General features: G+C 38.9%; 2 protein-coding genes across 7 annotated transcripts in view; one reads left to right on the top strand and one right to left on the bottom strand.

Annotated features, from left to right (window-relative positions):
• Positions 1 to 5,116, bottom strand: part of LOC146501911 (dystrobrevin beta-like) — a 46,243-nt gene extending 41,127 nt beyond the window's left edge. Inside the window, exon 1 of one of the 6 annotated variants that reach the window (XM_085132448.1) lies at positions 4,696 to 5,116. The gene's annotated coding sequence lies outside the window, so the exon portion shown is untranslated. The other 5 variants (XM_085132449.1, XM_085132453.1, XM_085132444.1 and 2 more) reach the window with 5 other exon arrangements.
• A 5,705-nt stretch (positions 5,117 to 10,821) lies between these two features.
• LOC146501910 (toll-like receptor 5) lies at positions 10,822 to 14,260 on the top strand. The gene is made up of 2 exons (XM_085132475.1): positions 10,822 to 10,887; positions 11,529 to 14,260. The coding sequence occupies exons 1-2, from the start codon at positions 10,837 to 10,839 to the stop codon at positions 13,404 to 13,406; spliced, it is 1,929 nt and encodes a 642-aa protein (XP_084988601.1). The 5' UTR covers positions 10,822 to 10,836; the 3' UTR covers positions 13,407 to 14,260.
• The last annotated feature ends 1,608 nt before the right edge of the window (positions 14,261 to 15,868 follow it).

Raw genomic sequence — 15,868 nt, 5'->3', positions numbered from 1 at the left:
CACATGACCACATTACCACTTGCAGCTGCTCACTATTCTCACCAACTGCCTTGACAGGACATAACTAGTGTGTGTGTGTGTGTGTCACACATGATGAGCTTACAGTAGTGCATGCTGCAACTTTAGACACTGACGTTTCTGAAATACCTCCGAGCTCCATTTATCCTCTAAATGACACGTCACTGTAAAACAGGTGAGGCTTTTTGGCCAGACAAAAAAATAAAATAAAAGCTCTGCAGTATTTTTCTTAATTAATTATTTAAAAGTTCAAGTTTCACACAACTGAGACACTTGAATTTTTCTGTGGCTGAGTGCATTAATGGCTGGTTTGGCTCAGTCTCAAGGGTCCTGGAGCTTAATGGAGAAATCTTAATGGAGGCCAAATAAATTGTCACTTGGTAGCTGTATTTGTACTAGATATAGTATTACCCTGGACCTACTATGCTCAGTCCCATCTCCGTATTTTTATTCTGTGACTCGGCTAAAGAAGCTTTACAAGAGTCACAGTTCAAAATAAACCTCATTGGCTCCACTTTAAGATCTCTTCCCCCAACTTTTAGCTCAATATTTCACAAACTGCAGGCCGTGAAGGGCCAGTATCTGCAAAGTATGGAGTGAAAATAAAGTTGACTAAAATACTGTGGCATTATATACATGACAGAAAATAATGTATAATGCTTAAGAGGTGGACTTTAAATTTTCCACAGTGGGGTAGTTACAACTTCTTGCAATTCTTTTCTAATATGTGACACTACAGGGAACAAATGACATAAATAAACCCATCAGTAAACAGAAGTTGATCATTTCTAATTTGACAAGTTCCAAATATTTTACTTTATTCCTTAAAATAATAACAAAAAAAGATTGCATTTGTCATTTAAATACCTTGACAACAAACAAAAACAAACTACAAATCAAAACATAGACTCCATTAATGCCCTTTCTTAGGGCCTTTTATTCTTTAAGGGACACTTTTGATTGCACTGAACTGAAATCAAAACTCTCCCCGCGTCTCCAGCCTCTCCCCCGTGACCTTCAATCTCTAAGCTGCAAAAAGAGACAGTCAAACTGACCCTGCGCAACTCGGGGGCCGTCACCAGGCAGGTAAAAACAGAAGCAGCACATCTCTCATTTCACATTTAAGATATACAGCCAGCATGCCACGGCTGTCTGGAGGACTGACAGAGGAGGTGCATGTTCTGATCTGCAGATATGAAGCGGTTTACTGTAAAGAAAGTTTGTTGTAGGGGTTATTGAGCTGTTTAATAGCTGCATATCAGACAGTATTTAATGCACTTCTTTGCAACAGGTGACAGTAAAGTAAGTCTGACAAAACAAGTACAGTACGGTTTATAAGTATTAGTAATTTTGCCTCTGTACACCACTGGGTTTAAAATTTGCAGACTTTCAGCTTGAATTCAAGTTGTTAAAAACATTATGAATTATGAATTACAGCCATTTTTAAACACGGTGCCTCATTTATAGAGGATCTAAGTTTATTTAGAAGTGTGCAGCAACTCTGCTGTGGCCAAATTAACCCTCATACAAAATATTTTATCAGAGTACCCAAACATATTTTACACAGAAATACCGTTTTAATGGCTGAGTTTGTGTTTATCATACCTGTACCTTTATCCATGAAAGCATTTTAAATTGTTCTAAATTTGATTTATTTAGACAATCTTGGTCTGTTGCTTCCTTCTTGTTTCAGTGATACTAGAAAAAACATTTTACAAACATTTCAAAAAAACATGTTTGACTGGATTATCTTATAATAAAGTCATCAAAGTCAGACTGCTTTTGGATTCAGACTAATAAAAAATCTTGGTAATTTGTAATATTTAAAAAGTTCTGTGGAGAATCACTGAAGTAGTAAATCTTGCTACTCTAGTTCAGGCCACAGTTGACTTCAAAACACTGCAATGTGGTAATAGCAAATTGAAAACTACTATAGAACAAACCTTTAACTTTAGCAAGTATACATATATTGCCACTCAGATTTTCATGATCTTCCTACATAAAATATAGACCGACAAATTCACATGAAACTGTTTTTTGTTTTTGACTACATGACAAAGATTTGAAGATAAGAAGAAAAACACTGAGAAATTGAGATCCACCAAGAAGCCGGAAGGAAGCAAACGGTGAGAAACAAATGTTGCAAGGGGCCAGAGAAAAACAAAGTGACAGAGATGGGAAGTGAAAGTTGTGTCTCAAGACAGCACAGAGACACCAGAGTAACACTAAAAATGTTCAGTTGGTGGGACAAACAGGCAGCTCCAACTGTGCAAACTGTAGTGTCAATCACTGCGGACTAACTATTACAGGAATTTAAAACAAGCTCTTATACAAATTTACTCCTAAACTTGTAATTCTGCACTGAAAACAAGCCTGTCATTACACTGCGTTTTACTGCACTGCTGCAAGCCATCAAACTCAGAAGCATCAAGCATGCCTGAGAGTAAACAGTCAGAAATCCCTGTGAGCAGCTGCTTCAACATGCAAAATGCTTCCATTTCACTGTAATTTAATTCCTGAGAAATTATACAAAGCAGAGGTGGGTAATCATAGGTTTCAACCTCACCTCTATTATCTTCCCACCCACAGAGGAGACAGTAACACTGCTGCAGATCAGAAGACAATGAAAGCTTTCCATGAGGAGACTCTGAGATGAAACGTAACGAAGTGAGAGATGGTGCAAAGACACAGAATCTCTGCAGGTAAATAAGGTAAAACAGTCGCTACTTTTTAAATGCCTGGTTATTGTGTGCAGGGTTTTGACTGGATGCCTGGAAAAAAGGAATGGCTAATTTTTGCTTTCCCTTTCATTATGTTCCACTAAAGGTGTAAACAAATCGCCCACTGCTCAATTAAAGTGCATAATATGTATCTACCAAGGAAAATGTGCCTTCGGGGGATAGTGTGAGACACAAATAATCAGTTACTGCAATCGCTCTCTTTTTCACTGCCTTCCATCTCCTTTCAACTTCCTCCACGGGGAGGAAAAGTCTGAAGAAGTCTACTTTTCCTACAGTTTCCTGTGTTTAGTCACAGCTACTCTGATTGCTATGAACCTGACTGTTTAGATATTGTTTAAAAAAATAAAGACTGTTTATTTTCTACCTGAAGTTTGAATGCTAATTCAGTTTGGTTTGAGAAGGACAGAGAAACACAGACACTCTGAAATAATCTCATTATCAGCCAAGTTTTAATACCTGAGAAAGTTAAGTATCATAATATGCATAAATTTTGACACTGATTTAACTTTTTCAATCATGATTCCGGTAAAAAGGACACACATTATTTGGTTGCAGTGTCTCAGGTGTGCAGATTTGACGCTCTTCTTGTTAAATGTAACAGTAACCAAACATTTTTGAGGATTTTAACTGCTGAAGATGCCACGCTGGGCTCTAAACAACAGTAAAGTGAATTTTTTATTTTTTTGAATGGAATGAAGAAAAATGCATTAGATTAACTGACAATGCAAATTAGGATTCTGGCCTTTTAGGAGCTGACTACACTTATAAGCAGGATTGGACATATGCTTGTATATATACCATTTATAGGGGATTTAAACATAAACCTTTCACAGTATATTTTTGTTTCACCATCTCAATGAAGCCAGACTGCAATTTGGCAATTCAGGGTCAATTCGGAGGGTTACTTCACACTTCTAAATGTAGAATTTGAGACTTTATCAAATAAATTTTGTGATATTTTCCTCACTGCAGCAAAGAGAAGTGCAGGAATGCAATCGACTTAGCACATATTAAAGTTTAACTTTAATATGTGCTACTGCAGAAGGAGACCCAGCTGAGCACACTTGAGAGCTGGATATGGATGGCTTGGATGCTGTCATGCTCTGCTAGACTCCCCCTAAATGCTTTGGTTATCTCCAGTAGCATCTTTTGGCAGGCTGTGGTGTCATAAATCATTTCGTTTGACCCGCACATGTCACATGAAATGGCTTATCAGCGGTTTCGAGTTATTAAAACATTTCCTCTCACCCAACCGGTCACATGATTGATTATGAAAAACAAAAGCATTATCAGCCAACTACATCTGTTTCCATTCAGCGTATTGACCATAACTGTACATAGGCACACATATATAATATATATATATGTATGCTTTAATTACTCCCCAGGTGTGGGCCGAATTTTATAATGACTCTTTATAATGTCAAAAAAGTATTAAATTTAGCTTTAGAAAGTTTATGTGTTTGGCAATCATCCAAGAAACGTAAAAATGACAATTTTTTGAATGGAGTAACGTTCCTCCCATATGAGAGGACAAAAGTTTTGATTTAAAAAGTGGGCAGGACTTAGGTCTAACACTCCAGACAGGGACGGACACCGCTTTGGACTCTCGTTTGAGTCTAACCTTTCTTTAAACAGGTTTATTAAAGACTTTCTGGACTCGTATTTACGTTTAAATAGGGTCGAGTGAAAGCTCATTTTTAGTTCTGCCTACTTCTGGGAAGCTGAGTGACATCTGAGCGGCCATGTTGCAGGAAAGTTTTAACTCCCTGTTCACCTTGTTCCCTCGAATGAATGTGTTCCTCAGACCTCTCACTGACTAACTCTGGTACATTTCACACCGAAAGTCGTTGTTAATGCGGATAAATCGTGAAACTACTGCTCCAGCATCATGTTATAAGCCTTTAACATCCTCTGAGAGACGAGCTGCACTCACCGGGATTATTTTCGGCAGGTATTCGCGTCCAAACACCAACATCAACACTGAAACGTGTGGCTCCGACTTTAGATGTATCTCGGTTTCTTTCTTTCTTTTTTCGCGGTACTTTCTGGCGTCCTCCTCGGTCCCGTTACTTATTTCCGTGATGAGCTATGTTTCACACCCTCCATACCCGCTGCTGCTGCCTCTGCTGCTGCACCGGTTGCTGCTGCTGTGATGAAGAAGTGAACTATTTTTGAAAGAAAGTCACTCCTCTCAGTCAGTTCTGCCCCCTCCCCTCGGCTCAGAGCTGCCACTGACACAAAACGAGCTCACTTCACAGTCAGTAGTACAGTTCGTCCGACTTTACTCGCTCAACAAAAGGACATGTACTTCAAGAATAAAAGGAAAGCCGACTGAACTGCATAGGGGGCCCAAGGCAAAGTTAGCGTTTGGGTTCCCATTACCCACACTTGGCCCTATTTGTAAAACCATTCTCTTCCCCTTCACTCCCCCTGTTAAATCATGATTTAATCAACCAGATTTTTGGGTTTTGTAATTTTTTTTGTACGGTGCATTGAGTTTTTAAAAAGAATATATCTTTTAGCCTACTAGCCTAGGCTAAAAGATATTTTTTTAACAACCCAATGCACCATACCACGATATATGGAAACAGCTGTTAGCACTATATAATAATGTCACAGTGTTAAGTGTGAAGTGAGTGAGTGTGCTGAAAGGTGAGCCTTTACAACAGTTGAGCATTTGTAAGGTATTAGCAAGTGCTTAATTGATCATTTATCTATCAGTACTCCTTCTTAGTATGTCATTTATAAATGGAGATATGTTCCACCATGCAAAGCGAAAAATATGATCATAGTCATAATAATATATTTGCATTTATAAATGCCATATTAAGGATGACTATGTATGACCGATGAATTAAATTAATACCTTAACAATATTTAATAGTGTGTCATTATTATATAGTGCTACCAGTGTTTGACATCTATCAGTCTGGAAAGGGTTACTCCAGCAAATTACAGTGAAAGCCATTATCCACAAATGAGAAAACTTGGAACAGGTGTAAATCTTCCCAGGAGCGACAAGAATGTGTCGATGACTCATACAGAAGGTCAAAATACAACCCAGAACATCTAAAGAACTGCAGGCCTCTCTTGCCTCAGTTAAGGTCAGAGTTCATGATTCAACAATAAGAAAAATACTGGGCAAAAATCGCATCCATCCAAGATGAAAACCGCTGCTGACCAAAGAGAACACAAAGGCTCGTCTCACATTTGCTAAAAAAAACAAAACAAAACATTTTGTGGACTGTAACAACAAACCTTTTTGGAAGGTTTGAGTCCTGTTACATCTGGTACTGTATGAAACGAATACAGCATTTCTTGAAAAGAACATCATGCCAACAGTTCTCTTGCTTAAAAAAAGAAGAATGTAGAGGAGTTTCCTTAATAACTTTGTGCACAGTTTCCATTTTTCCTCAGTACATCCATGTGGATGAACCAGAGAAGCTTTCTAGGTGCAGCTTGCTGATTATTGCACTTCCTCCCCCAGGCCCATTCACACTCTTACCGGGCCCATAAACTTTATATTATGATGACATCACACAAATAAAAGCCACTTTTTTTCTTACTTGGTTTTTCAAATATGACTCTCATGGGCTGCCAGCAGCTGTTTTTACAGATGTTGTTTTATAATGATAGTCTACAGGGATAATGCTTTTTGGGTCACATGACATTTGTGTCATTGCCATACTGTGAGTGACCACTAGGATAAACCAGCCCCAAATATCAATGGTAGTGCTGTGTACTGCGTTCGTTTCCATTATTCTATCATTTTGGCTACATAGAAGGGAAACATACAGCATGTAGCCTGACAGCTGATTGTTTGAAGAGTTTCCTTTAACAGAGAAAGACACACAAAGATAATATCAAAGATCAAAAAGGACAGGTCAGAAGCCTACACAATGTCCCAAGTGGACAGTGTGTAGGCTTTTAAGTCTCTGTTTGACTCCACTACAATAGTTCTTTGTCTAATACAACTTCCCTATAGCGGGCTAAACTAAAAAACAAACAACACGAACAAAAGAAGTCCAGATTACTGGTTGTCCACCCATTTATTTTTTGCAGTCATGTTATAAGCAATGAGCATTTTCACTATTGCCATCTTGGCGTTTTGAAACCAGACGTGATGACCTAGTGTGCAACTGCTCACTCATTGGCTGTCGACTTGTGATTTACAAATAGCAAATGAGCATATCCTGGATTACCCTCCTTGCTGACTCTTGGAATGACCATAATTTACCAAATGAGCTCAATGTTTTATTAGGTAGGACCTGAAATGTGTGATCGATCCCATGAAGTCATCAGGAAAGCGTTGATGAGGTCAAAGGTGAGGGCCAGAAGTCATTTTGCCAACCACAGGAGTCACTAAAGGAACTGCATGTTTAAGGAACTCCCATGTTAGCTTTTCAGACCCAGAAGGTATACCATCGTTTACATTCTCTACCACTACAATGGTACAGCACTTAATGCATCTATTCCTGGCAGTTACCTGGAAGCCTCTGTAGTGGGAGTCTGCACTACAGCAGCTTTGCATTGCAACCTTACACCACTGCAGCTGCTTGAAGTAGGTGGATGAAATTTGAGGATAAGGAGGAAAATTACCTTTGAGAATATTTTAAATTAATGTCTGTATACTAAAGTGATGCTAAAGCTGAGCCTACAAACTCCAGTGACTCAAGCAAGGAACAAGATCCAGAGCTGTTTTGCAGTTATGGCACAAAATGCATTACCACCTGTATCATAGTACTCTTCACAAACAGTGACATCATGTTCTTTGAGCATTACAAAGTCTAGTTTTACATAATTAGATGAACTAAACAGAATCTTCCATTTCTGACTCTCCATCTGCACTCATTACTTGCATAAAGCTGAACTGTAAAGATTACAGTGTAGCTAATGTAATATCACATTTATAATATATGTATTTGATACATGAGTTTTTTGTGAGACCTCTACATCATTAGGGGGATTTTTTTCAAGAAAACCCCAAATAAATTGATCAAAAATGCCAGATGTAGCAAAAATGATGCCAATTAAAACACATATATGAAAAAATATTATTTAATTTCTTAAAAGAAAAAATCTAAATTGTTCGATAAACACTCCCATTTGAAAATGTTTTTAATTTTCTGGAAATTATGTCATGTTTCAGGTTTTTTAGCGTTCAGCATTGTTTTTTGTCTTAAGCATCACAAGTCTATTTTTAAAAGGAAAAATGCAATTAATTAAGGTGAAAATTTGGTAGTTTCCAAATCTGCTGTGAAATTTAACTCAGATTTGTTCATTTTTTTGGTTTTCCACAGCTGATTAGATAAAGCCATTGGAATAAAGATATTCAGTATGTCCAGGAAGAATACTTGAAATGTCCAGGCAACTTTTTAGTACTGAAAATAATGACTGACTTGGCACTGCAGCCTTACAATATTGTTATCATGGATTGTTGTGACCTTGATCGTGGGCTTCTGTGTGTTAATTACTGCTGTAGCATTACTGGCACTATGCCGGGCCACCTCTGTGTCTTTTCCTTTCACGCAACCTTTACTCTCCCAAGGTTGTGAAATTCAACAGCGCTGTGTGATCACACCACACACGCGCACACACACTTATCTACACTGGAGTGTTTCATTAGAGTAGATGAGCTTACAATGAAAATTAAATTCTGATCATAGTATGACAGCTACTTGTCTTTCTGATTAAGTAATTACGCACACTCCAGTAAACACCTCTCCTTCCCACACTGAGAGCTGTTGCATTATAAACACCTTTTCACTGATTATGCAGCTAAAATATTGGAAATCATTATTTGACTCTTTAGAGTGCAAACTTACTTGTCAAGCAGTTTCAGCTTGAAACTATGGCTTACTCATCACTTTGAGACATACAGTACACCTCTGTGCCGAACTTCCCTAGCTGAGTACCGAAAGGATTAATCAACACGTGACAAAGAAACCAGAAAAGGGTTGATGTGTGAAAGAGCAAGAGTGCTGTTGGGAAACTGTGAGAGGAAAGAGAGTAACTCAGTGACATAATGTACAAATTGATTGCATGACAGGAAAAAAATCAGAACAAACATGACTAAAACAGTTTCCTGTTACAGGTACATCCAGATGTGTCCAAATATGTTCAGAATTTCACATCTAACATCAACACCTGCAGATGAACTGAGTTATTCATATCTACATGCTATTAAAAAGCTCTATATATCACATCAAAATCTAAATGTGGTGGGAGAGATTAATTCCAGAAGTTCAGAGATAAATATGTTGTAGCAGGCAAAAAGACTGAATACACCTAACAGCAGCATAGCTTAAATAGAGTACAATAGGACAAAAAATAGCTCAGTTGAAAATAAAAAAATAAAAATGAGGCCAAAATGTGCAAATCAGACATAAGACATAAGAAGTTATACAGATATCTGAAAACATGGACAAGAGAAATAGAAACAAGAACACAATCACTAATAAACTCTAAATAAAGGTTTTTATTTATTTAATGTCACAATAGTTGAATAGCAAACATGTCAATAATAATATTAATTATAATAAGAACAAGAAAAAGTAAAAGAATAAAGCATTAAAAAAAAAAAAGTTACAGGTAGTAAAAAGCTTTAAGAGTTCAGAGCAAAGCCACAGCATGATGTCATGTTAAAGTAATCAATGAAATATGAAAGTGATACTGACAAAAAAGGCCCTTTAAAGGTAAATACATCTACAACAAGCTAATAACAAATAACTATTGATTGTCTATATACTGTAATGCTAAACCATGCCAATTGCAGACTATTTGGCTACAAAAATATCTACAATGTTGTTCAGGGACACTAATATGTCAATTAGTGCCTACAGTTGAAAGCTTTTTAAAGGCTGTAACATGATTGCACATCCTGAGAATCACTGAGAAAAATCCAAAGCAGAATTCAAGGGGAGCAAACAGAAATCTCAGCCAAAAAAAGAACATGGGAGCCAGGTCAAAAAGCAAAGTCCAAGGGGAAGAATGAATAAATACAAAAATGAGCATAAATAAACCCAACAAAAAAAAAAAGCAAAACAAAGATGCAACTTTAGGCTTTTCTCTAATTTGTGGTACCTTGTCTCCTTTGTCCTCCTTCCTCCTGCCTGTGACCTAGAAATCAAACTCACTGTGATTTGTTGTAGGATTTTCAGATCCTAGAGAACATCCAGAGGATGTATAATCTAGGACACACAGGTGTATCCTTTACAGAAGGGTTCTTACCTTCAGTGTGTAAAAGAGGAATATTCAAACTGTAAAACAATGTCATGCCCACTGTTACACATGAAGTCATAAAACGCAGCAGTGTTTTTTTAATAAGAGAAAACAATTTCTGAAGCATTATATTTAACATCGCTTCACAGTGATGATGCCTCATTCTGGCCTGCTGCCTTGACTCCTCTATGCTTGAATCTCCTTCCTCACGTCTTCCGGGGGCATCTGAAGGAATAAGACGTAAGGAAAGGCGCTAAGAGGACTCAAGGACGTGTAGTTGGAAAAAATGACAAAGGCTTTCAGGCAGAACGGAAGAAAAATCCAAAACAAGAGCAGGAAATGATCAAAAGACAAATCTTAAACATGGAGACAGGAGCAAACACAGTAAACACAGACTGGAAACATCACAAAAGCAAAACAGGATCCCAGATCCCAACAGCATCACAAAAACTCAGAGTCACCAAACAACAGTGTAATCAAAACCAGAACCAAGGCCTTCAAACATAAACTTTTAGATAATATAATGAAGGCTGATGGTAACTTGCATAATTAAAAACCTGCAACATATGTTTTTGGACCAGTTGTGCAACCTGGTGTACCGGACTAGCCCCAGGACGTAAACAAGGTACTTCCCTTCATGTTGTAAAGCTGGACTTTGCAGAAGAAAATAGGAAATCCCTTTCAGCGTCATGGTTACGCTGTGGGGTCGATGTACCTCCCAGCACATGTCACGCAAACACACACAGATAAAAACGCTGCGGCAAAGTCCTCTGCAGAATTCAGATTTTTGCCGCATCGTTTTTTCTTTTCATCGAAGACCAAAGATTCAAAGAGGATTTCTTTAAGGAACAGGATGATGTGGACGGTGGGACTTAAGGCGGTTGCCATCTGTGTTTTCCTGCAGGTTAGTAATGTAAACTTATCATACATGTGAATTTTTATATAGTGTGTGAGACGTAAATTATATACAAAGCAGCTCTGAATGTGTGGAGGGAAACATACTCTAACTGAGAGAGGTCAAAAATGATTTACATGTTTTAAAAAGAATAGTTTGTTTTGGGGTTGCTTCTGCTCGTCAGCTTTCATTTGCACTTGATTTATTTCTTTTGTCTGTGGTGCTCAGTGTTATCACTGTATTCTGATATAGTTCAAATCTTTGAGAGGACTCTGAAATTATTCAGATATTAGCGGTAAATTTCTCACAGTAGGAGAATGATACAATTTAGAGTCTAATTTATGCCATTAAAACAAACATAAAGTCCTTAACAACTACAAAAAAGAATAAATACTTAAAATTTTGAGAAATCCTACTATTATAGATCCAGAATAATTACAGTGATAAAAAAAAATAACATCATAACAATAATAGCAAAAACAATTAGAAGAAGTAAAATAAATGATTTCAAAAACAACAAAGCAACACAGAGATGTCTTATGATAACTCATGTGTGGTATGAAAGAGCTTCTGTATCTGTGTTTGTGGAAGCTGACTGATTCACTCTGATGACTGACTGCTTCGACTATATTTCTATGTGCAACTTCCAGGTGCCGGGCTGTTTCCCATCATGCCTTATAAAGGGCTCCGTAGCATACTGTGGTTTCCAGAACCTCCGCTCGGTTCCTCCTCTCCCTCCTGACATCACCCATTTGTACCTGGAGATGAACCACATCAGTGAGATCAACTCCACCTCCCTGTCAGGCCTCGAGGAGCTGCAGGTGCTGGACCTTGGACGACAGCATGCACAGCTTGTGATCAGGAACCACGCCTTCAGCAGACAAAAACATCTGAGGAGGCTTTCACTCGACTTTAACGTCGGGCTTCAGCTGGAGCTGCAGGCCTTTGATGGGTTGGCAAGTCTACAGATTCTCAACCTGGATTACTGCTCACTTAAAGAATCTATACTTAGGGACAAATATCTAGAACCGCTGCTGTCCCTACAAACTCTGAGCCTCTTTGGTAACGACATAAAAAGACTCCAGCCTTCTCCCTTCTTTGTCAACATGACTCATTTGAAAGACCTAAATCTCAAGCTGAACAAAATTGAGAAAATTTGTGAGTCTGATCTTGCTGCCTTTCAGGGAAAAACCTTCACAGTTCTGAACTTAAACTCAGTGTATCTGAGAGAGATGTCCAGCGGCAAGTTTGACTGGAACAAATGTGGGAATCCTTTCAGAGATCTGACCTTTCAGACACTCGATTTGTCAAGCAACGGGTTTGGTGTGGGCCAGTGCACGCAGTTCTTCAAAGCCATCGAGGGGACAAAAATCTCCCATCTGAAAATGTCAGGGCACATGGGCAGAGGATTTTCATTCAACAATCTTCCTGATCCAGATCGCAGCACATTTGAAGGCTTGCACAACAGTTCAGTCCTCTCTTTGGATCTGTCTAAAAGCAGAATATTTGCATTGCAACAGGGGGTGTTTAGTTCACTGAAAGAAGTCACAATCATTGATATATCCCAAAACAAAGTGAATCAAATACACAGAAATGCCTTTGAAGGTCTTCAGGATCATTTAAAAGTGCTCAACCTGTCACACAACCTGCTTGGGGAAATCTATTCTTACACATTTGCTTCTCTGACAAACCTCCAGGTATTAGATTTGTCTCATAATCACATTGGTGCATTGGGTTATCAGTCATTTAGTCGACTTCCCAACCTGAAATTATTATATCTAACAGGAAACTCTCTGAGAGATTTAGGCTCCCCTGCTCCTCTACCAAGTTTAGATTTTCTTTTACTGAATGACAACAAGTTGGCACCCTCATCAGTGAGCAGCATCTCTCAGTTTGCCAGTCACCTCGTGCATCTAGACCTTCAGGACAACAGATTAACAGACTTGAAGGATGTCTCCACCATTTTGACCGGTTTAAAACAACTGAGGCATCTCTTTTTTGGAGGAAACAGAATCAGGAGTTGCTCCTTCAGCAGACGAGTTGGTCTGAATAATCTCACAGTTCTTGATCTTCACAGCAGCTCCCTGCAGTCTGTTTGGGCTCAGGGTAAATGTCTCAATCTGTTTGACAATTTTGGGCATGTTGCTGGTCTCAATTTGAGCTTCAATGCGCTGCAGTCGCTCCCTCAAGGTGTTTTCAAGGGCCTCACTTCAGTAAGAGAGATGGACCTCTCGTACAACGCCTTGACATATATCCAGCCTGACACATTTCCAACAAGTCTAAAAGCACTCTACCTTTCCAACAACTTCATAGCCTCGCCTAACCCTGCCACTTTCCGCTCTCTGAGCTTCCTCGACCTCCGGATGAACCGATTCCACTGCAACACTGATCTGAAGAGCTTCCTGACTTGGTTGAATGAGACCAACATGACACTGCTGAGTCCTGTTGAAGAGCTCAGATGTGAATTTCCTGCTAGTGTCTATAATGTCCCTCTGATAGAGTTTTCTGCTATGGTCTCACAGCAGTGAAAGCAGCTTAAAAAAGAGCAAAAATGTATTTCTCAGTTGGAAAATCATGATGAAATAATCGCTGGGGGAGTGTACCAGTGTCATGTATCATTGATTAAAGTGCATGTGAACTGAATTTGAAACTATCAAAAAACCAACCCAGATGTAATAATAAAAAAAATCCAGTTAAAGCTATGGTCTCTTCTCATGAAAAGCTGGGGGTGAATTCAGGATGTTTAAAAATTCAGGGGCCATTAAGGGGCCGCATAATATTGTGGCATGTTACTTGCTTTTTGTTCAGTAAAAGTCCAGACAAGCTCCGTACTGCAATTTTAAGTCTTGTTCTTTCAGCTGCTCCCTTTGGGGGTCGCTTCAGCAGATCATCTGCCAACATCTCACCCTGTGGTCTTCATGCCTTTTGCCTTGAGGTCTATCTTCACCAGTCGTCGTCCAGCATATCCTCCATTCCTCGTCGGCACATGTCCAAAGCATGTCAACCTTACTTCTCTAACTTTGTGTGCAAACTGCTCAACCTGAGCTTTCCTTCTAAAGTACTCATTTCTAAACCTTCCACAAAAGCGATGCATGTTATTCTATGATATCAACAGCAGATGGAGCTCCAGAACAATCACTTGCTATCCTGTCCAGGACCCTTGTGGATGCTGGAAGAGGATCTCATTAACTTAAACAAGAAGAGGATCCATATAGGAGACAAACAGATGGATGAACATTCTCCAGTAGATTCAGGCTGATTTGAAGCTGCCAGAAATTCAGGGGGTTTTAAACAGATTCATCCACAACAGCACCCAATGTAGAGGTCGAGGCAAATTAAGTAGTCCATGCAAAATCTGAGGGGGTCAGGGAACGATTAAAGGGATATGAAGTGAATCCTTTAAAAAGAAAAAAAGAAAAGAAAAACAAGCACAAATTTGAGGGAAGAGAGAAAAGACTAATTGTACTTGAGTGATCTATTAAACCTTTTTCAGACTGACTCGATCACACAGATATCTGCAAGTACACATTGAACATCATCCACTAAAACTACAAAACTCATCCCAGTTACACATATGGAGGTAAACATATTTAACATTAATTAGTTGCTTTAAATATTTTGTTTATTAGTCAAGAGCTGTTACATGTCTGCAGGCTGCATGTTTTCTTTCCCCCTCCTTTTGTTTGCCGTTCCCTTAGGTCGCAGACTGCAGGCTGATGTCAATCTGGGGCCGTCCAACTAATTAGAGGAGGGAGACCCTGATTGGACAATCCAGGAGTGCACACCTTGATAAGGAGACTCACCTGTGGCTGGGCGTGGCTCTCTTCCCTCCTTTGAATTGTTTGGCACATGCGTGAAGGTTCTCTGCTGTCCTTCTTTTGTTTGATAATTGTGGTGGGAGTAAAGTGGACTAGGTAAGTTTGGGGACCCCATACACTTACTCACGTAGAGTCTTTTTGTTAGAAACACTAGGTAAGTAGGTTGGTGCCACCCATGTAATTTTGAGCTTGTTTTGAGTTGAGGTTTAGGGTTTTTCCCTCTTGTTTTTGCTTTTTTAGGATAATAGCTCAGCTAAGTTTTGGATTTGTCTTTTTGGTGGTTCTTTTGGCACAACCTAACTGTCCCTTTCTCGCCCACATTTGTTGTTTGAATTGGGGTTATTTATTTTGTGAGAGCGCTGCCATTAAACATTTTTAATAACACCTGTACCGAGTTTCCGGAGTTGTTGTGTTATCCCCTCCTGCCCTTGAGGAGACGTAACAAGAGCCAACATGTTAGTACTAAATATGTACTTAAGGACATGACGAGGCTGACAATATTCAAAGTTTTTGCACAATCACCTTTTCCCAAACTTTTCTTTTCTGAAACTAAACACCACCCGAGGAAAATGAAGGGGAGTTTAAAGGTACATCCCATACTACAATGTTGTCTCTCCCTTTTGTCTTAATCAGTTTCCTCTTCTCCAATTAATGGCACAGTAACTTAAGACGAGTAAAAATAGAACAAACTTCAACTTTTTAAAAGAAATGTAGACATAATGTGACTTACTGCCACAAAAGGCACTGTGTGTTGCAGGACTGCAACATCTGCTTGGGTGAATCATTTACAGTTTATTCAAATCTATGTTATATTTTGCATGCATGTTGGTGAAGCTGTAAATTTGCACATCAATCGAACATGCTATCATTGAAAGTGTAATACCGGCTCACTTATAAGCACTTTATAGCCCAACAAAGACTGCAAGAGTATTTGTTTCTTGCATGTATTTTACTTTAGGTAGAGATTTTATATAGTTTTAGAGCTCAAAAGGAGCTGTGTGTCCTTCAAGTAAGTTCAGAAAAGTCCAAATCAACAACCAGAGTCCAAGGGGAACAAACAGAACAGGACCCCCTACCAGAAAAGGACACATGAGCCAAGGCAAAGTCCAGCAGGAGGAAAACATACACACCAGCAGAGGACTGCAGAACATGCAAGGTATTTCCCCTCATCA

The sequence above is a fragment of the Neolamprologus multifasciatus genome, chromosome 15 (assembly GCF_963576455.1).
Source record: "Neolamprologus multifasciatus chromosome 15, fNeoMul1.2, whole genome shotgun sequence".
Lineage (NCBI taxonomy): Eukaryota > Metazoa > Chordata > Actinopteri > Cichliformes > Cichlidae > Neolamprologus > Neolamprologus multifasciatus.
Note: the sequence above shows the minus strand (reverse complement) of the source record. Positions and strands in the feature narration are given on the sequence as shown.